Raw genomic sequence first — 22794 nt, forward strand, 5'->3', positions numbered from 1 at the left:
GTACAGGCCCCTTCTCTCCGATGCACTATATGGCCAAATGTATGTGGACACCTGCTTGTCGAACATCTCATTCCAAAATCATAGGCATTAATATGGAGTTGGTCCCCCCTTTGCTGCTATAACAGCGTCCACTCTTCTGGGAATGCTTTCCACTAGATGTTGGAACATTGCTACGGGGACTTGCTTCCATTCAGCCAAATGAGCATTAGTGAGGTTGGGCACTGATGTTGGGTGATTAGGACTGGCTCGCAGTCTGCGTTCCAATTCATCCCAAAGGTGTTCGATGGGGTTGAGGTCAGGGGCTGTGTGCAGGCTAGTCAAGGTCTTCCACATCGATTTTGTACGTTTGCCCACTGACAAAGAAATGATCAGTCTATAATTTTAATGGTAGGTTTATTTGAACAGTGAGACAGAATAACAACAAAAAAATCCAGAAAAACGCATGTCAAAAATGTTATAAATTGATTTGCATTTTAATGAGGGAAATAAGTATTTTACCCCCTCTCAATCAGAAAGATTTCTGGCTCCCAGGTGTCTTTTATACAGGTAACGAGCTGGGATTAGGAGAACACTCTTAAAGGGAGTGCTCCTAATCTCAGCTTGTTACCTGTATAAAAGACACCTGTCCACAGAAGCAATCAATCAGATTCCAAACTCTCCACCATGGCCAAGACCAAAGAGCTCTCCAAGGATGTCAGGGACAAGATTGTAGACTTACACAAGGCTGGAATGGGCTACAAGACCATCGCCAAGCAGCTTGGTGAGAAGGTGACAACAGTTGGTGCGATTATTCGCAAATGGAAGAAACACAAAAGACCTGTCAATCTCCCTCGGCCTGGGGCTCCATGCAAGATCTCACCTCGTGGAGTTGCAATGATCATGAGAACGGCGAGGAATCAGCCCAGAACTACACGGGAGGATCTTGTCAAGGATCTCAAGGCAGCTGGGACCATAGTCACCAAGAAAACAATTGGTAACACACTACGCCGTGAAGGACTGAAATCCTGCAGTGCCCGCAAGGTCCCCCTGCTCAAGAAAGCACATATACAGGGCCGTCTGAAGTTTGCCAATGAACATCTGAATGATTCAGAGGAGAACTGGGTGAAAGTGTTGTGGTCAGATGAGACCAAAATCGAGCTGTTTGGCATCAACTCAACTCGCTGTGTTTGGAGGAGGAGGAATGCTGCCTATGACCCCAAGAACACCATCCCCACCGTCAAACATGGAGGTGGAAACATTATGCTTCAGGGGTGTTTTTCTGCTAAGGGGACAGGACAACTTCACCGCATCAAAGGGACGATGGACGGGGCCATGTACCATCACATCTTGGGTGAGAACCTCCTTCCCTCAGCCAGGGCATTGAAAATGGGTCGTGGATGGGTATTCCAGCATGACAATGACCCAAAACACACGGCCAAGGCAACAAAGGAGTGGCTCAAGAAGAAGCACATTAAGGTCCTGGAGTGGCCTAGCCAGTCTCCAGACCTTAATCCCATAGAAAATCTGTGGAGGGAGCTGAACGTTCGAGTTGCCAAACGTCAGCCTCGAAACCTTAATGACTTGGAGAAGATCTGCAAAGAGGAGTGGAACAAAATCCCTCCTGAGATGTGTGCAAACCTGGTGGCCAACTACAAGAAATGTCTGACCTCTGTGATTGCCAACAAGGGTTTTGCCACCAAGTACTAAATCATGTTTTGCAGAGGGGTCAAATACTTATTTCCCTCATTAAAATGCAAATCAATTTCTAACATTTTTGACATGCGTTTTTCTGGATTTTGTTGTTGTTATTCTGTCTCTCACTGTTCAAATAAACCTGCCATTAAAATTATAGACTGATCATGTCTTTGTCAGTGGGCAAACGTACAAAATCAGCAGGGGATCAAATACTTTTTTCCCTCACTGTACGTGTCGGCCGTGAACAGAAACGTAGAGGAATTGATAGGCCTGTTCCGTGTATTCAACAGCTGAGGTGGGAGCTCTGGCTTGTTTTTTCGTACTGTTCCTACCTTTGTCAGCTTCCTCGAGGAGCTCCAGTCCTAGCTTGTGCGAAGTAAAACAGTTATCGCATGTGATGTTGTGGCCACGGAGTCCCTGTGTCACGTCCAGGACAACCCGCATCTTTTGGTTCTTCTCAGGGGCTCCTCCATCTGGCTTCCCCGTATACACTTGCAAGTTCCACGCATATGATGAAGCAGCATCACAGGCAGCCCAGATCTTGATTCCATATTTTGCGGGTTTAGACGGCATGTACTGCCTGACGGGGCAGCGGCCCCTTAATGGCATAAGCTGCTCATCAACAGTAACGTTGGGCCCAGGGTTGTAAAACAGGGGAAGGCGGTCCACCCACTTGTCCCACACTGACCGGATTGCAGCTAGCTTGTCTCTCTGCTGCCGAGCTGGTCTGGTGTCTCGGTTATCGAAACGGATAATCCTGGAAATAATGTGGAAGTTTCCAGAGACATTGTTGCATGGAAAAGTTATCTGCCAGGTTCTGCATCCCACAGGGATTCTATGGATTCCCCATTGGATCTGAAAACACCAGCAAGGATAAGAACCCCAAAGTATGCATGTAAATTAGTTTGATCCATCTCCTTCCATCTCTCTCCAAAAACACGCCTTCCCACCAAATTAGTGGTGTCTGGGATGAACAGTTCAAAAGAAGACTTTATGTCCTGCATATGAACCACCGCCATCCGTGTCGGCCCTGGTTGCATTCTTATCACATCGGCAGCCATGCGAGGTGACTCATTCCTTGATCAAGAAGACATTCAATTTCACCATTTTTTTACATCCATATTTCTCTTCCTGCATGCTGCATGTTGCTGAGGCAGACAGGCAGGGAGAAAGGCAGACAGGCAGGCAGACAGGCAGGGAGACAGGCAGGGAGACAGGGAGACAGGCAGACAGGCAGAGAGACAGGCAGGGAGACAGGCAGACAGGCAGGGAGACAGGCAGACAGGTTCTTGGTGCTATGTTGAAACAGCAGGCCTAGGGAGGAGGAAGCCAGAGTGAAGGCACACAGCAAACCTTTTTGTTTCATTTTTACTTGTTTTCACCTACACACACACTTATATTACCCTAGGGTCAGGTGGACCCGAACACCACATATGTAATATAAATGTGTAGGGGGGTGCACAGTGTGCACTCAATGAAAATGTGTTATTTTACATGTTCTTCACAGAAAATGAGCCAAGGCCAATGAGTCTTATGTTGAAAAAATAATTAATTGTATCATTTTTATTTTAGTAAACATTGAAAATGGCTCCCACAGACCCAAACACCACAAAAGGGTTAAAAAAACAAGTCGCTAGGTGTAGGCAAGGCCATGAGCAAATAGGTTAAACTGGGATATGACTAAAGAGTTAATCAGGGTGGTTTTTCCACAAATAGAAAAGTATTTTCCTTTCCACAGTAGCAAGATCTTATATATTTTTGCTAACTTTCTATAAAAAAAATTGATTTAAAAGAAAACATGAATCATCAGCATACAATGACATCTTTGTTTTTAAGCCCTGGATTTCTAGGCACTTGATATTATTGTTGGATCTGATTTTAATAGCTAACATTTCGATGGCCATAATAAATAGATATGCCAATAGTGAACAACCTTGTTTTACTCCCCTTGACAGTTTAATACTTTCAGAGAAGTAGCCATTATTTACTATTTTACACCTAGGGTTACTATACATAACTTTAACCCATTGTATAAGAGATTCTCCTAAATTGAAATATTCCAGGTATTTATATATAACTTACATTTTACATTTACATTTTAGTCATTTAGCAGACGCTCTTATCCAGAGCGACTTACAGTTAGTGAGTGCATACATTTTCATACTGGCCCCCCATGGGAAACGAACCCACAGCCCTGGCGTTGCAAGCGCCATGCTCTACCAACTGAGTTCCCCCTGTATATAGCCTCGCCATTGTTATTTTACTGCTATTCCTTAATTATTTGTTACTTTTATTTCTTATTTTTTTAGGTATTCTTAAAACTGCATTGTTGGTTAAGGGCTTGTAAGTAAGCATTTCACTGTAAGATCCACACCCGTCGCATTTGGTGCATGTGACAAATAAAATTTGATTTGATTTTGATTTGAATATGTACATGTAGGTAGGGGTAAAGTGACTATGCATAGATAATAAACAGTAAGTAGCAGCAACGTAAAAAAGGGGGTCAATGCAATTAGTCTGGGTAGCCATTTGATTAACTGTGTAGCACTCTTATGGCTTGGGGGTAGAAGCTGTTAAGTAACCTATTGGACCTAGCTTACAACTTCCAGTTGTACTTCATCAAAAGCCTTTTCAAAGTCAGCTATGAATACCAGGCCATGTTTCCCAGATTTTTCATAGTGTTCTATTGTTTCCAGTACTTGTCTTATATTATCACCAATGTATCGTCCATGTAAAAAATCTGTCTGATTAGGAGGAATAATATCCAACAATACCTTTTTAATTCTATGCGTTATGCATTTTGCTCGAATTTTAGCATCACAACACTGAAGTATAAGGGGCCTCCAATTTTTTTAATGGACTGGATCTTTATATTTACCACTTGGGTCCTGTTTCAGTAATAATGAAATCAGACCTTCTTGTTGAGTATCTGATAATCTACCATTTTAATAGGAGTGGTTAAAACATGCTAATAATGTTCCTCTGAGTACATCAAAAAAGGTTTGGTATACTTCAACTGGTATGCCATCCAGCCCTGGAGTTTTCCCAGACTTAAAGGCTTTAATTTCATCAAGAAGTTCCTCCTCTGTAATTTGGCCTTCACATTAGTCTTTCTGTACAGCTGTTAATTTTACATTATTAATAGGAAAAAATCCTTACAATTAACTTTGGTTAGTGGAGATGGAGGAGATTGAAATGAAAACATATGCTTAAAGTACTTTGCTTACTTTGCTTCTTTCAAAATATTGTTTGGTGAATCATGGGTGACTCCGTCATTTGTAACAAGTTTCAGTAAATTCTTTTTGGGAGTATTTCTATGTTGAAGATTAAAAAAGAATTTGGTGCATTTTTCCCCATATTCCATCTAGTTCGCTTTACAATCCATGTCTCAATTGTCTCAAGGCTTAAAAATCCTTCTTTAACCTGTCTCCTCCCCTTCATCTACACTGATTTAAGTGGATTTAACAAGTGACATCAATAAGGGATCGTAGCTTTCACCTGGATTTACCTGGTCAGTCTATGTCATGGAAAGAGCAGGTGTTCCTAATGTTTTGTATAGCCTGTGATTGCATAGATTGCTTCTAATCTAATCTATTATACTGTACATGTTTTTGTGTTCTATGTTGCTATGATGTCATGGATCTTGGATGTATCAACCTGTCACCACACAGAAGTTCCCTCTCAGGAAATAAAAGTTATTTGAATTTGAAATGATTCAATTCGCTCTCTGGTGTGACTGATGTGTGTGTATTTGTGTGTTGTGTTTCTGCAGTAAACAGAAGGTGGTGTATACCTACAGAATCCTCCAGACCCACACTGGAAACTACACCTTGCAGGTACACCCTGTGTGTGTATGTGTGTGTGTGTTTATGTTTGTGTGTGTGTGTGTGCATTCCTGCTTGCATTTGTGTGTGTTTCTGATGGTCTGTCTGTCTGTGTGTAGACATCGTCTGGTGTAGAGGAGAAATTCTTTAAGACATTAGAGGAGCTGATCCGCCATTATAAGCGTCGAGGGCAGGGATTGGCTCAGCATCTGCGTCACTCAATCAAGAGGAAGACACTGCTACAACTCCCCGCCCCCAATGTCATCGACGAGGTGTCTGATTATGAGAGTAAGTAACACTGTCTGTCTGTCTGTTCGTTTCACTTCCTTCTGTCACTGACTTTTTTTAGGACCTTTATCAGGTGTCCAGATTGTTATCATTCTTAATTAGCGACTCAATACTTTCCTTTCTCTGTCCCTCTCTGGTCTAGATGTGGATGCATCAGACTACGTTGTTGTCCTGCCCTCTTGATTCAGCAGCACACCCCTGAACCCTGACCCCTGGCCTACATCATCTATGAGCCTGTAAATATATTGGTGTGGTGCCTTCAGGCAGGTTGTGTTTACTGATCCTGATGCCAGGGGCGGACTGGCCATCTGGCATTTCGGGCAAATGCCAGATGTGCTAGTCCAATTTAGCTAAATGATCATTATCTGGCTAATAATGGGGGCCTCAAGGGAAAAAATTGACTGGTGTGTTAGAAATGCCAGTCCGCCCCTGCCTAATGCAATGTGTTGTGTGCTGTTCTGTGTGCCAGAGCTGCTGAGATTATCAGAGAGAATAGTGTTTGTCTGTTTGTTGAAGTGGAAGTTAAAATCAAGTTTTATTTGTCACATGCGCCGAATACAACGGGTGTAGACTTTACCGTGAAATGCTTGCTTACGAGCCCTTCCCAACTATACAGAGTAAAAATATACATATATATACTGTATATATTTTAAATAGTAACACAAGAGGAATAAAAAACACAAGAATTAAGCTATATAATAATAATTTGGTGGGTGCTTATATTTGTCCTATCTTACACATCTACAAGTGTGTATTAATACACGTGTGAATTGTAAATTCCACTCTCCCTGAGACACCTTCGGCAAGTGGGGCCACAGGGAGTACCATTTTAGTCATTTAGCAGACGCTCTTATCCAGAGCGACTTACAGGAGCAATTAGGGTTAAGTGCCTTGCTCAAGGGCACAGACAGATTTTTCACCTAGTCGGCTCGGGGATTAGAACCAGCGTCCTTTCAGTTACTGGCACAACGCTCTTAACCGCTAAGCTACCTGCCGCCAGTATCAGTACCATATCAATGTGCAGAAGTATGAGGTATTTGAGGTAGATATGTACATGAAGGCAGGATAAAGTGACTAGGCATCAGGATAGATAATAATAAGAGTAAAATAAAGAACAGAGTAGCAGCAGCAAATTATGTGTGTTTGTGCGACGTAGGTATGCGTGTATGTGTTGTGTGTGTGTGCGTATGTAGTGTATGTAAATGTGTATGGGTTTGTATGAGAGTGTCAGTGTGGTGTGTGTGAGTGAGTGTATGTATGTATGTATAATGTGTATATATAGTCTTGTGAGTGTGCATAATATCAGTGCACACACACACACCATAGAAACATCTATATAATTGACTGTTGTCATTCATCATATGAATTTAGAAACATTATTATGTTTTTGTCACTATGGCATTCCGAATAGAGTTTACTTCAGCATTTCAATAAACTTGTAAAGATTTAGGCCTACTCTGGATAAGACTAAGATGTAATGTGTAAATGTCCCTAGCTTAAATAAAAAAACAGTTTTGTAAATACCAATTTTTATCTACCTTTCCCCTAACTCAATTAAAATGCTGTTATGTAACCAACTGTGTGTGTTTTTTTTTTTTTACCTTCCCCCCTACTCATGCTCATGCTCACACACATCCACTTGTTTTGTCACACTTGTTTTCTCACCTCTCTGCAAGGTCCCCTGCCGTAAAAAGTGTGTTTCACTTTTAAGTCATTTAGCAGACACTCTTATCCAGAGCGACTTACAGTTAGTGAGTGCATACATATTTATTTTTCGTACTGCCCCCCATGGGAATCGAACTAACTGAGCTACATCCCTGCCGGCCATTCCCTCCCCTACCATGGGCCAATTGTGCGCCGCCCCATGGGTCTCCCGGTCGCAGCCGGCTACGACAGAGCCTGGATTCGAACCAAGATCTCTAGTGGCACAGCTAGCACTGCGATGCAGTGCCTTAGACCACTGCGCCACTCGGGAGCTAGCCTTCCCTGAATCAGAGGACAGAGGGCACTGGGGTGTATTCATTACGTCTTGCAAAGGAAACCGTTTACAGTCTTAAAACCAAACGGAAGCAAACGGAATGAAACGGGATGGGACTTACCTACATAAGGGACCGACCTGAATTTGTCCAATATACACTCTCGTTTTCGTTGCAAAATGGTTTCTGTTTGGAGTAAACGGTTTCTGTTGCAAAATGTTTTGCAACATACAAAACATTTTGCAACAAAATCTGCGTACTGAACACACCCCAATAAAGTTGATTTATTTATTTGAAACTTCAACAATGCCTCCTGATTTGATTTGATTTGACTTGTCTTCTGTCCTCTACTATTACAATTTGCATATACTGTGGTATTCGAGTAGGAGAGTGTCTAAAAGTGTAGTAGGCTAGCCTGAGTGTAGTTATTTGTGATGAAATATGTGCTCTAACTACCCCACAATCCAAAGTAATAAGGTTGATAGTGTAGTCTATCAAAGTAATCAATAATTTTACTAAATTTAATTTGGACTATATTTAACTGCTTAGCTTAAGTAAAACATTTAAAACTTCTTCCACTACCACAAAAATACTTGTAAAGTGTTAAAGCAAGTACCACCATTTTTTCTTCATGGAAATTACCATCTAGTTATGTGTAAATATTTCCAAGCTAATGGGAAGTTTTTATGTTAAAGATAAAGTGTCTTACTGAAAATGTTTCTTGCCTAATTTTATCTACTGAGAATGGAAACATGAAAAAAGCATTAGAAGACAAATGGCTGCATGTGGTTGACCAAATACGTGATATATATAGGCCTTCTGACTTTTCTTCTGAGTTTACAGACGCCACAATACTCTAATACTATCCAACCACAGTTTCCAACCCCCCCCCCCCCCCCCACCCCACCCCCACACACACAGTCTTCACACACACACACACACACACTTGCACACACGCATGTTACCTACAACACGCATATTATGTAGGCTAGTCGGTGCCAAGCATGCAATGACCAACAGAAATGCACAAACCTCAGACTTTCTTAACCTAAAGTCGCAACATCAACTTACTTCCGGGAACGCTTGCAAACAGACCAGGCCAGGGTTTGCGGTTTGAGAAGTCAATGAGAGAAGTGAGAAATCTTCTTTAGTTTTTTTCTCAAGATCTAAAGGCACAACCTAGGCAGGTTTCCATTGACCCAGGTTTATTCGGCAAAAGCAATGTCCCCCAAAAAATAATTGCGACACGGGTAATGGAAACGGCAGATATAGGAGACATTTTCTAAAGATCAACAACAATTATATCATTTCGACAGGGGTGGATTTTCTTTTGTCTAACTTTCTTTCTTGCGACAAATGCATGTTTTTTATTTTAGAAATGATGATTGCCAAATACTTTTGAAGGTACGCGGAGCACTTAATGTCATCGCGTAACTATAGGCTCCACTCCATATTTAATTCTAAATGCCTACTGCTTTCAAAATAACTTTGTTAAACTATAACAATAATGTTTCTTTGCAGGACAAGGATTGTCCTGACTTCAAAGAATGCCTGAATTGCGTCGCCTTGCTTTTCTGGTTGGCTGGCAAGTTTCATCATCCAATTATTTCAGATCTTCCACCATGGCACGGACCTTGGCACATGAGAATTATTAGAATATGGCAAATTATTGCCTTTTATCCATGCTGGCTTTTGTGGGCTACCTGAGACATAAAACAGATAGGTGGGAGGGCATGTATATATATAGTATTGGATTCAAACCAGGATCTCTAGTGGCACAGCGATGCAGTGCCTTAGACCGCTGCGCCACGAAAATGGAAACATAGCTAGTCTCTTAGGTAGTTCAACACGTTATTACTCCAACCTCTTGAAAGTGACAAACTAGCTAGGTTTCCATCCAATTGGTGACAGATTTTCATGCAAATATTCTCAAATCTGTATAAAGAATATATGCACATTTTCCCACCAGTTGTGTTTCCACCCAACAGGCTTGTTGCAGATAAAAAATCAGTGTGCGATGACATAGTGCACACAAAATGTACCTTTTCACTTAAGTTTTCATGTACCGAATACAAATCTGAAGTTCAATGTGTTTCCATCGCATTTTCAACTCTACCTATAGATTTGTCACAAAAACTGTTGTTGAATAGCAAATGTGTCTACTCTGGACTTGGCACGTGCGCTCTAACTAACAGCTCACAAATACATTGCAGGCAGGCTGTGCTGGTAGGCTAGTCTACGTTATGAGATTATTATGGATACCTGTTTCCATCACAGCTTTCATGATACAAAAATTAAATAATTATGACTTTACTCGCATAAAAACTGTGGATGGAAATGTGGTTACTGGTCATTTTCATCAAATAACTACTTTATATCGAAGGAGTGCCTTTGATTTTACGGACTACACATGCGCAGTTTGGCGCCAGAAGACTCCATAACTTCTTTCTATCCATGAGTTTATGGTGCGTTCAAGACAACTGGGAACTCTGAAAAATACGTAGTCAAATCATGACGTCAGTGATCTTCAGGTCGGAAGTCGGAGATCTAGAAAGAGGCACGAGTTGGATGACCGTTCCAACTTGAACGCACTGAAGTCGGAAGTATGAGATTTCCGAGTTCCCAGTTGTTTTGAATACAGCATTAGCTAGCCAACTTCGGCTGCAAGTGTGATTGGGTATTGCTATTGGAGAAGCAGTTTTAGCCTATCTTCATACTGTACTGTCTTTGCGCAAACCATAGTCTGTTGCATGAAAAACGTATGTGTTATGGCTTTACACCCCCTGCTATATTGTGGATAAAGAGTTACCTGTCTAACAGAACACAGAGGGTAAATATTGTAATGAATAATGTGGAAATTGAGCAAGTTGAGGAGACTAATTTGCTTGGAGTAACCCTGGATTGTAAACTGTCATGGTCAAAACATATTGATACAACAGTAGCTAGGATGGGGAGAAGTCTGTCTATAATAAAGTGCTGCTCTGCATTCTTAACAGCTGTCATGTCTCCTCCTGTTGCTCCCCTCCAGCGCTGATTCGCAGGTCTACTGAGCCACCGGTCTGAGCGCAACACCGGAATGGAAACCCAACGCACCCTAATCACCTCCAGTGCACCTGCACCTCATCATGGTGGTCCTCTGTAGCTCAGCTGGTAGAGCACGGCGCTTGTAACGCCAAGGTAGTGGGTTCGATACCCGGGACCACCCATACACAAACATGTATGCACGCATGACTGTAAGTCGCTTTGGATAAAAGCGTCTGCTAAATGGCATATTATATTATATTATTATAATCATCTCGTCACCACCCCTATATAGCCATGGACAGGCCTACAGTCCTGGGCTTTGCACGTTTCATCAGGTCCTTCAGCTCCATAGCCGCCCCACTCACCTCTCTCCTTAAGGGTGGGCCTCAGAAGCTGGCCTGGAACCCTGAGGCTGATGCTGCCTTCAAGAGGCTGAAGGAGAGGTTCAGCACAGCGCCCCTCCTAAAACATCCAGATCCAGCTCGTCCTTTCATCCTGGAGGTAGACGCATCTGAGGAGGGCGTTGGGTGGGGTCCTCTCCCAGCGACAAGGTAAGCCAGAGAAAATATATCCCTGTGCTTTTTTCTTGAAAAATCTTAGCCCCGCAGAGAGGAACTATGGAGTTGGAGACAGGGATCTGTTGGCGGTGGCCCTCGCTCTGGAATAATGGAGACACTGGCTGGAGGGCGCAGTCCATCCATTCCAGATTCTCACTGGAATTTGGAGCACATACGGACAGCGAAACGGATGAACTCTCGTCAAGCCAGGTGGGCCCAATTTCTTACTCGCTTTCAGCTTATTCTGTCCTACCGCCCAGGATCCCAGAATGTGAAAGCCGACGCACTCTCCAGGATGCACCATACCGGAGAAAGGAAGGATCTGCCTCCGTCTCTCATCCTGGCACCTGTCGTTTGGGATGTGGACGAAGACATCCGCCTGGCGGCTCAGGAGGACCCAGTGCCTGCCAACGCCTCTCCGGGGCGCGTGTATGTACCCCCCAGGGTCCGTGACCGCCTGCTGATCTGGGCGCACACCACCCTTGGGGCAGGGCACTCCGGTATTACACACACCCTACATTCTCTCTCACAGAAATACTGGTGGCCAACCTTGGCTACTGATGTCTCCCACTATATCAACTCCTGTTCCGTATGTGCCCAAACGAAGACACCTCGGAATGCCCCGGCAAGCAAACTAGTTCCTCTCCCAGTGCCTCAGCGACCTTGGTCACACCTGTCCATAGACTTTGTCACCGACCTCCCACATTCTGACGGCTTCAACACAGTCCTGGTGGTCGTAGATTGGTTCTGAGGTCCTGTTCCAACAGGTCTTCCGGCATGATGGACATCTGGAGGACATCGTCTCGGACCGTTGCCCCCAATTCACCTCCCGAGTGTGGAAGGCTTTCCTGGAGAAGATCGGGGCCATAGCCAGCCTCACTTCCAGGTATAGGCCTCAGTTGAATGGGCAGGTGGAGCACATGAACTAGGAGCTGGGGAGGTTTCTTCGTTGCCACTGTCAGGACCGGCAGGGTGAGTGGGCGAGGTTTCTTCCCTGGGCAGAATATGCCCAGAACTCCCTCGTTCACTCCTTCACAGGGCTCACTCCCTTCCAGTGCGTCCTGGGGTACCAGCCGGCCCTGGCCCCTTGCCCGCTGTCGACGAGTGGTTCCGCAGGGCCAGACAGGTCTGGGACGCCGCCCATGTCCATCTCCAGAGGGCCATTCGTCGGCAGAAGGACCAAGCCGACCGCCACCGCAGTGAGGCCCCCGTATTCCAGCCTGGTGATCATGTCTGGCTGTCCACTAAAAACCTCCCTCTCCGCCTGCCCTGCAAGAAACTGAGCCCCCGGTTTGTGGGGCCGTACCGGCTGCTCCTTCCCTCTCACTACCGTGTCTCACCCATTTTTCATGTGTCTCTCCTCTGGCCGGTAGTTCCTGGTCCCCCCCCCCCCTGCCCCTGGACATTGACGGGAGTCCGGTGTAAGCAGTGAGGGACCTGCTGGACTCCAGGTTCTGTGGGGGACGGCTCCGTTACCTGGTGGACTGGGAGGGTTATGGTCCTGAGGAGAGGAGCTGGGTTCCGGCTGGGGACGTTCTGGACCCTAACCTAATTCGGGACTTCCACTGTCGCTGCCCTGACCGGCCTGCTCCTCGCCTCGGGGTCGTCCTCCTGGCTGGTGATGTCCTCCTGGCTGGTGATGTCCTGCGGCGGGAGCCTCGCGTCCGGGAGGGGGGGGTACTGTCACGTCTCCCCCCGTTGCTCCCCGATTCGCCGGTCTACTGAGCCACCAGTCTGAGCGCACCACCTCGGCAACACCGGAATGGAAACCCAATGCACCCTAATCACCTCCAGCGCACCTGCACCTCATCACCACCCTTATATAGCCCTGGACTGTTCAGTGTTGTGTTGTGTGTGTGATTGTTAGTGTCATGTCGTGTACTCATTCTTTGTTGTTCTCTTGCTCAGTGTTAAGTAAACCTTTACATTGTTGATTCCTGCGTCTACGTCCTGCCTCTTCATATACTCAGTACTCGTCACAACAGCACTATCAACAAGGCAGGTCCTACAGGCCCTAGTTTTGTCGCACCTGGACTACTGTTCAGTCATGTGGTCAGGTGCCACATAGAGGGACTTAAGAAAATTGCAATTGGCTCAGAACAGGGCAGCACGGCTGGCCCTTGGATGTACACAGAGAGCTAACATTAATAATATGCATGTCAATCTCTCCTGGCTCAAAGTGGAGGAGAGATTGACTTCATCACTACGTATTGACATGTTGAATGCACCGAGCTGTCTGTTTGAACTACTGGCACACAGCTCGGACACCCATGCACACCCCACAAGACATGACACCAGAGGTCTCTTCACAGTCCCCAAGTCAAGAACAGACTATGGGAGGGCACAGTACTACATAGAGGCATCAAGTAACTCATGCCAGCAGTAAAATTAGATTTAAAAAACTGATAAAAATACACCTTATGGAACAGCGGGGACCGTGAAGCAACGCAAACATTGACACATGCATACACACACAATAACATACGCACTATACACACGTACACATGAATTTTGTGTTATAGATATGTGATAGTAGAGTAGAGGCCTGAGGGCACACACTTAATATGTTGTGATATCTGTTAATAATGTATTGTAATGTTTTTAAAATATATAACTGCCTTAATTGTGCTGGACCCCAGAAAGAGTAGCTGCTGCCTTGGCAGCAGCTAATGTGGATCCATAATAAATACAAATACAAATAGAGCCCCACAGTGGAGGTGTCATAATACCCATAAAACTTAGAGGTCAAACAGGGAAAGGGTTCCAATAATTTTTACACCATTCATTTTCCCCATAGAAACACTTCAAATAAGTGCTGTGTTTTGTGTAGGCTTACCCTGGCGTGACGTTTTGATAACCATGTAAATCTCTCTCAGACAAAGTGACTTTTATTAATATATTTGGCTCTATTTACTCTCAGATTCGAAAATACTAATTAGCATCAAAGTAGATATCATGTAAAACTACAAATCCCTGCAAGCTGCTGCACGTTATTTCTAGCTGACACCTTTGTTGACAGGTATTGTGTCCATTTAAAACATGCACAGGACAGTTCACAGAACTGTCAATGTAAAGAAATTTAGCCAATTTATTAATTACTGCATTTAGCTAATACTAGATAGTTAATACAGAGATTCTTACCTTTGCCTCGATTCTGCAGTCTCGTCCAGATCATAATGTCATTAGTAGTTATTTATGATAGGCACATTAGCAGCTAATTAGCATTTCATTTTTGGGGGGGTAAATACAGGCGAATATATTGATAAAAGTCACCTTGTCCGGGGCCTTCCGAGTGATGCAGTGGTCTAAGGCACTGCATCGCAGTGCTAGAGGCATCACTACAGACCCGGGTTTGATCCTGGGCTGTATCACAACCGGCCGTGATCGGGAGTTCGATAGGGCGGCACACAATTGGCCCAGAGTCGTCCGGGTTAGGGGAGGGTTTGGCCTGGGAGGCTTTACTTGGCTCATCGCGCTCTAGCGACTCCTTGTGGCGGGCCGGGCGCCTGCAGGCTGACCTCGGTCATCAGTTGAACAGTGATTCCTCCGACACATTGGTGCAGCTGGCTTCCTGGTTAAGTGGGCGGGTGTTAAGAAGCGCGGTTTGGCGGGTCATGTTTCGGAGGACGCATGACTTGACCTTCGCCTCCCGAGCCCGTTGGGGAGTTGCAGCGATGAGACAAGATCGAAATTGGGGAGAAAAAGGGGATAAAGAAATTGAAATTAAAGTCACCTTGTCCTAGAGAGAGTTACATGGTTATCAAAACGTCATATCAGGGTAAGCCTACACGAAACACAGCCCTTACATGAAGTGTTTCTAAAATCCCCTATGGGAAAAATGAATGGTGGATAAACGATTGGAACCATTTCCCTGTTTGACTGCTAGGTTTTATGGGTATTATGACTCATACTGTGGCACTCTATAGACCCCTTTCCAGTAAACAACACACTGACTTCATGCACAGATGCTAGCGACTATTGGCTGCAGTAAGAAAGCCATCGCCATCTGCGCCCATTCAACATAGCCTAGTTTTACGTTTTGTATTACTTCTAAACAAAATAACTTTTTGGGGTTTTCATACGCTTACAATTATGTTTTGATTCTTGCTTGAACAGTCTCTAAGATTACATTTGGTTGTGATCTTTGCAAAATAACTATTTTGGATGCAGAAGTTGTTAGCTAGAATGCTAATGCTCATTGATATAGGCTGTAGCAAAAGCTAGCCAAAGAGACATTTTATTGGCTGAAGTTGAAGTGTTTAAGTATAATGCAGTTGATTTGCGATGATGACACAAACATTATATTAAGCAGAACATTCACACGAGCCTTAAAATCCAATTATAATCCAAAAGTAGTGTGAAATGCACTCATAAGCAACATGAGTGCATCGTGTCACTGGTCGAGCGGCCCATTGACACGAGCCTCCCAGACAAGCTAAATGCCTTCTATGCGTGCTTCGAGGCATGCAACACTGAAGCATGCATGAGAGCACCAGTTGTGTGATCACGCTCTCTGTGGCCGATGTGAGTAAGACCTTTAAACAGGTCAACATTCACAAGGCTGCAGGGCCAGATGGATTACCAGGACGTTTACTCCGAGCATGCGCTGACCAACTAGCAAGTGTCTTCACTTGCATTTTCAACCTGTCCCTGACCGAGTCATGTGCATGTTTCAAGCAGACCACCATAGTCCCTGTGCCCAAGAACACCAAGGTAACCTGCCTAAATGACTACCGACCCGTAGCACTCACGTCTGTAGCCATGAAGTGCTTTGAAAGGCTGGTCATGGCTCACATCAACACCATTATCCCAGAAACCCTAGACCCACTCCAATTTGCATACCGCCCCAACAGATCCACAGATGACGCAATCTCTATTGCACTCCACACTGCCCTTTCCCACCTGGACAAAAGGAACACCTACGTGAGAATGCTGTTCATTGACTACAGTTCAGTGTTCAACACCATAGTGCCCTCTAAGCTCATCACTAGGCTAAGGACCCTGGGACTAAACACCTCCCTCTGCAACTGGATCCTGGACTTCCTGACGGGCCGCCCCCAGGTGGTAAGGGTAGGTAACAACACATCTGCTACACTGATCCTCAACACAGGGGCCCCTCAGGGGTGCGTGCACAGTCCCCTCCTGTACTCTCTGTTCACCCATGACTGCATGGCCAGGCACGACTCCAACACCATCATTAAGTTTGCCGACGACACAACAGTGGTAGGCCTGATCAACGATGAGACAGCCTGTAGGGAGGTGGTCAGAGACCTGGCAGTGTGGTGCCAGGATAACAACCTTTGTCTCAACGTGATTAAGACAAAAGGAGATGATCGTGGACTACAGGAAACGGAGGGCCGAGCACGCCCCCATTCTCATCGACAGGGCTGTAGTGGAGCAGGTTGAGAGCTTCAAGTTCCTTGGTGTCCACATCACCAACGAACACACCAAGACAGTCGTGAAGAGGGCACAACAACAACTATTCCCCCTCAGGAGTCTGAAAAGATTTGGCATGGGTCCTCAGATCCTCAAAAAGTTATACAGCTGCACCATCGTGAGCATCCTGACTGGTTGCATCACTGCCTGGTATGGCAACTGCTCGGCCTCTGACCGCAAGGCAGCCCCCCCCCCCCCCCCCCCCCCCCCCCCATTTTTACGCTGCTGCTACTCTCAGTTTATTATCTATGAATAGTCACTTTACCTCTACCTACATGTACATATTACCTCAATTACCTCGACTAACCTGTGCCCCCGCACATTGACTCTGTATCGGTACCCCCTGTATATAGCCTCGTTACTGTTATTTAATAATATAATAATAATATGCCATTTAGCAGACGCTTTTATCCAAAGCGACTTACAGTCATGCGTGCATACATTTTTTTTTTTTTTTTTGTGTATGGGTGGTCCCGGGGATCGAACCCACTACCTTGGCGTTACAAGCGCCGTGCTCTACCATTTTATTGTTGCTCTTTAATTATTTGTTATTTTTCTATTTTCTGCTTTATTTTATTTTGTTATTGGTTACTTCAGTTTATTTAGTAAATACTTTCTTAACACTCTTTTTTTTTTTTTAACTGCATTGTTGGTTAAGGGCTTGTAAGTAAGCATTTCACTGTAAGGTCTACACCTGTTGTATTCGCCGCATGTGACAAATAAAATTTGATTTGATAAATAGAGGCTTTTTTGCTGGCGTTCTATAAGAACTCCCTGGTGTTCTGCCACCAACTTGCGCGCATCGTCCTCGTGCGGCAATGTTTGCAAACACAGAAAGGGGTCTAAAGACTTGCCTGGCACGGACTTGCCTAGTTTGCGCATTTCGGTCATGAAGTGTATGACACCTGCCTACGTAATACTTAGAATCTTCAAAGTGTATGTTAACTGGGGGGGGGTGATGATTGTTCTAAGGCTGGTTTCTTTTTTACAGCAATTATTTAAATAGTTATCTAAATTATTTAAACATCCCTTTACTTTGGTTTGATATGGTTCTATTAGTTGCAAAATACATACATTTGTGTAATTTGTTTAGACAATTAAACATTTTGGTTGCACGAATGAGCTGTGGTCCACCTTCAGTACCTCATTGGCTGTTGTGCTATTCGAAGTTTGAAGCGGGAGGATGTATGGGCGAGCCGTAAACTCTGTGATAGAAGAGGACAGTTAAATGAACTGAAAGTACGATATCATTTCTTATCAAATTGGTGAATATATGGGTGTATAAGTTACTTAAATGATGGTAATCAATGTTTGCTAGCTAATGCTGTTTATAATTTGCCACTTCTTGTCTGAAAAATGTGTGTTCCTTTGCTAGCTAACGTCATTTTGCTAGCAGCTAGCTAGATAACAAGTTGTCAAGCTAGCTATCAGCTATAGTTAAGCCACTTAGATTAAAAAACAGTAGCTAGCTATACTTTTTGGCTGAACTGATGAACACTATCATACAGCCAGTTGATCATAGCTGCTACTGAGGTCAGAATTGTTGTTGTGTTGCAGAATGGATGTAACAACATGTCTGAAGTCTTTCCTGCTGGCCATCCACCAGTACAGAGGCAACAGGACGGCCCATAACACTGCCCAGCTGCATAAACAAGTGGAGGTCAGTTTCAACATGTCCACACTGTGCCAAAGCACAAACTTAGGAAGATATGAATCAAGATGACAGTGAACACACTCACTGGGCAGCACCTGGCCCGATGACAACAGACGACCGTGCTGCAGTCCTGAAAGCTCCTACACACACACACACACACACGACTGGTGGAGCTGGCAGGAGACCCCAACACTAGCCCTGCACTCACAGGAACCATCATCTCTCTATTGGCCCAACTTGGTACACACATACACTGACTAGTTCCCAATGCATTTATTTCAAATAATGTCTTGTCAAAAAACAATAGACAAATGATTGAACTAGTCTTACAGCTATACTATGATGTGTGTGTGTGTGTTTTCTCTCCAAGCCTGTGTTGATGAGAGCAGAGTGGTTCTCCAGAGCAGTTATAACCTGACCAACACTCTGGCCTCCATCATCCGCTGCCACAGCGCCACCCCCAGAGAGCCATTGGTACTACAGGTATGACAACACACTCACCGAAATGACATGAAGAGACTAAACCAGCGGTAGAACTATGGAGCTACACAAGGCCAAAACTCTGGTGAGAAACATGGCTGTAGGATGTGATTGTTCAGCTATTGCTGTAGTAACTCTCTGTCTCTCTCTGTGTGTCAGTGTCTACAGGTGCTACAGAGGCTCACTTACAACGCCCGGATAATCCACTGTTCCAACTACATCCATGAATTCATACACTTTCTCATCTTCTCTACCACTGTCTGTTCACCCTTTCTCTCTTTTTGTGTTGTACTCACCCTCTCTTCTCTCCTTACTTCTCTTTCTCTCGCTACTCTTTGATGTAACAGGTTGTTGTAATGTGAAGGAGTTCTACTGTACGTTGATTAACCTGTGTGTGTGGGTTCCTACAGAGTAATGTCAAGGCGTTCTACCGTACCCTGATTTACCTTTCTGGCCGACAACAGTTTGACGGTGGTGGTGTTTGCTCTCTCCATACTGGCTAGCCTCACTCTCAATGAGGATGTGGGGGAGAAGGTAACACACACACACACACCAATGTTTTCTCTATCTTTGGTTCTGGTTGTGACTACTATCTCTCTGGTGTGTGTGTGTGTGTGTCAGCTGTTCCATGCTAAGAACATCCACCAGACGTTCCAGCTGATCTTCAACATCATCGTCAACGGCGACGGAACTCTAACCAGGAAGTACTCTGTAGACCTACTGGTGGACCTACTGAGGAACCCCAAGATAGCTGACTACCAGACCAGGTACACACAGGCACACAAACACACACATGCACACGCTCACACACTTTTATAGAACAGTAAAAGTTATGTTGTGTATGTCTCTCCCTCCTTTCTCTCTCTGTAGGTATGAGCACTTCTCAATGTGCGTGTCTCAGGTGTTGGGTCTGCTACATGTCAAAGACCCGGACTCTGCTACCAAGGTGTTGGAGCTGCTCCTGGCTCTGTGTGGTTTGTCAGGCCTGAGGCGTCTGCTGTGTGAGGTTGTGTTCTGTCCCGCCATCCCACGGCTCCAAGCTGCAATCTGCAGACTGGAGGTGGGCCTAGACGCAGGCCAGAAAACAGAGCTGGGCTTAGCTCTCATCCAATGGCTCAGCTCTCCGGCTGACGGGGAGGAGTCATGCTGTCTACAGGCACTGCAGCTGCTGACTGAACTACTGGAGGTACGGCAGCCCAACGTGGACGTACAGAACTAAAAGTGGAAGCCTGTATCTACAAAGTTTTCATCATCCAGTCTAAATCATTGATAACTCCTGTATGTACAGCCAAAGTGACTTACTTGGATTTCTCTTTGTCTTTTCTTATGTGTTTCTCTTCAGGAGGCATTGGGTTCTGAGGTTGTGTCTGTGTGTGTGTTGGGCTTCGTTGAGTTGTTGGTTCCAAGGGTGTTGGGTCTACTACAGGGACTGGACCCAACTGCACCACACAGCCAGCTCAGAACACACTGCATACGCACCACACGCACCACCAGCCTGCTACTAAATATATTTTACATGTTGAGGCTGGGATCTGTGTTGGTCTGTGTGTGTGTGATCAGCCTTAACTCTTCCACTGCTGTGTAATGAGGACTCTGCGTAGCATGGTGTCTTGTCAGGTGAGCTCCCAGGTCTGTCTCTCTCAGGTGGAAATACTGCTCTCCTGTTGCCATAACAACAACCCCCTCACCGACCACGACTGCCTCAGGTTAGTGACCCCTTAAGATATTAACATATTAAGATAACACACACACACACAGCAAATGCGTCAACACAGGCATCAAGCATTCTCAAATCAAAGAGATGGGCTCAAAATGATGTGTGTGTGTGTTCCAGTCAAGTGTGTGGTGAGGCGGTGTTGAAGACTGGAGTTGATGAGTAAACTGAGACAGCAGGTGAAGGACATGGAGACCAGCTTCTACAGAATACTACAGGTACACACTCACTCACTCACTCACTCACACACCTGTGGAGCTGAGCTAAATGATTGACACGTTAAATCTCTCTCCCTATAGGACCAGAGGATGGTCACACCCCTCTCTCTGGCGCTCACGTCCAATCACAAAAAGCATGTTCAGACCGTTTGTCTACTGTTTGAGGCCACGCCTCTCCCAGACTTTCCTTCGCTAGTGTGAGTGACTGAACACACACACACACATAAACAAGCTCAATCAAATCAAATTGTATTTGTCACATGCTTGGTAAACAACAGGTGTAGACTAACAGTGAAATGCTTACTTACGGGCCCTGCACCAACAATTCTGAGAGAAAGGAAATAGAGAAATAATAGAAAAGTAATAACATGGAATGATAAAAGTAATAATAAATACACAATGAGTAATGATTACTTGGCTATTTGTATTTATTATGGATCCCCATTAGCTGCTGCCAAGACAGCAGCTACTCTTCCTGGGGTCCAGCAAAATTAAGGCAGTTATACATTTTTTTAAAACATTACAATACAATTACAACAGATTTCACAACATATTGTGTTCCCTCAGGCCCCTACTCTACTACCACATATCTACAACACAAAATCCATGTGTACGTGTGTGTATAGTGCGTATGTTATTGTGTGGCGCAGTGGTCTAGAGATCCTGGTTCGAATCCAGGCTCTGTCGTAGCAGGCCGCGACCGGGAGACCCATGGGGCGGCGCACAATTGGCCCAGCGTCGTCCAGGGTAGGGGAAGGAATGGCCGGCAGGGATGTAGCTCAGTTGGTAGAGCATGGCGTTTGCAACGCCAGGGTTGTGGGTTCAATTCCCACAGGGGGCCAGTATGAAAAAAAAAAAAAAAAAATGTATGCACTCACTAATCTGCTAAATGATGTAAATGTGTGTTTGTATGCATGTCTCAAATCAAATCAAATCAAATTTGATTTGTCACATACACGTGTTTTGCAGATGTTATTGCGGGTGTGGTGAAATGCTTGTGCTTCTAGCTCCGACAGTGCAGTAATATCTAACAAGTAATATCTAACAATTTCACAACATATACCCAATGCCTATGTCTGTGCCTATGTTTGTGTTGCTTCACAGTCCCCTCTGTTCCATAAGGTGTCTTTTTATCAGTTTTTTAAATCTAATTTTACGGCTGGCATGAGTTACTTGATGTGGAATAGAGTTCCATGTAGTCATGGCTCTATGTAGTACTGTGCGCCTCCCATAGTCTGTTCTTGACTTGGGGACTGTGAAGAGACCTCTGGTGGCATGTCTTGTGGGGTGTGCATGGGTGTGCCAGTAGTTCAAACAGACAGCTCGGTGCATTCAACATGTCAATACCTCTCACAAATACAAGTAGTGATGAAGTCAATCTCTCCTCCACTTTGAGCCAGGAGAGATTGACATGCATATTATTAATGTTAGCTCTCAGTGTACATCCAAGGGCCAGCCGTGCTGCCCTTCTTTGTGGCACTTGACCACACGACTGAACAGTAGGCTAGGTGCGACAAAACTAGTGCCTGTAGGACCTGCCTTGTTGATAGTGCTGTTAAGAATGCAGAGCAGCACTTTATTATGGACAGACTTCTTCCCATCCTAGCTACTGTTGTATCAATATGTTTTGGCCATGACAGTTTACAATCCAGGGTTACTCCAAGCAGTTTAGTCTCCTCAACTTGTTCAATTACCACATTATTCATTACAAGATTTAGTTGAGGTTTAGTGAATGATTTGTCCCAAATGCAATGCTTTTAGTTTTTGAAATATTTAGGACTAACTTATTCCTTGCCACCCATTCTGAAACTAACTGCAGCTCTTTGTTAAGTGTTGCAGTCATTTCAGTCGCTGTGGTAGCTGACGTGTATAGTGTTGAGTCATCCGCATACATAGACACACTGGCTTTACGCAAAGCCTGTGGCAGGTCGTTAGTAAAGATTGAAAAA

At 44.7% G+C, this 22794-nt stretch overlaps 1 protein-coding gene and 1 pseudogene across 2 annotated transcripts in view; both read left to right on the plus strand.

The window, feature by feature from the left end:
* The window catches only part of LOC311109284 (SH2 domain-containing protein 1B-like), a gene marked incomplete at its 5' end in the record, with an annotated part of 8349 nt that extends 2126 nt beyond the window's left edge, over window positions 1–6223 (plus strand). Inside the window, 3 exons of the mRNA XM_084152116.1 lie at window positions 5447–5510; window positions 5618–5786; window positions 5929–6223. Coding sequence (XP_084008242.1) covers window positions 5447–5510; window positions 5618–5786; window positions 5929–5969 — 274 coding nt within the window. The 3' untranslated portion in view covers window positions 5970–6223. The remainder of the gene's footprint in view (window positions 1–5446; window positions 5511–5617; window positions 5787–5928) is intronic.
* On the plus strand, window positions 5976–21046 carry LOC311109285 (protein CIP2A-like; annotated as a pseudogene). Its single transcript has 12 exons — window positions 5976–6022; window positions 18337–18462; window positions 18547–18673; window positions 18804–18916; window positions 19073–19196; window positions 19261–19447; window positions 19535–19680; window positions 19784–20099; window positions 20256–20453; window positions 20558–20619; window positions 20748–20845; window positions 20927–21046. The product of its transcript is annotated as a protein CIP2A-like (transcript).
* Window positions 21047–22794: the final 1748 nt, after the last annotated feature.

This window comes from Coregonus lavaretus (assembly GCF_964263955.1).
Source record: "Coregonus lavaretus genome assembly, chromosome: 34".
Classification (NCBI taxonomy): Eukaryota; Metazoa; Chordata; class Actinopteri; order Salmoniformes; family Salmonidae; genus Coregonus; species Coregonus lavaretus.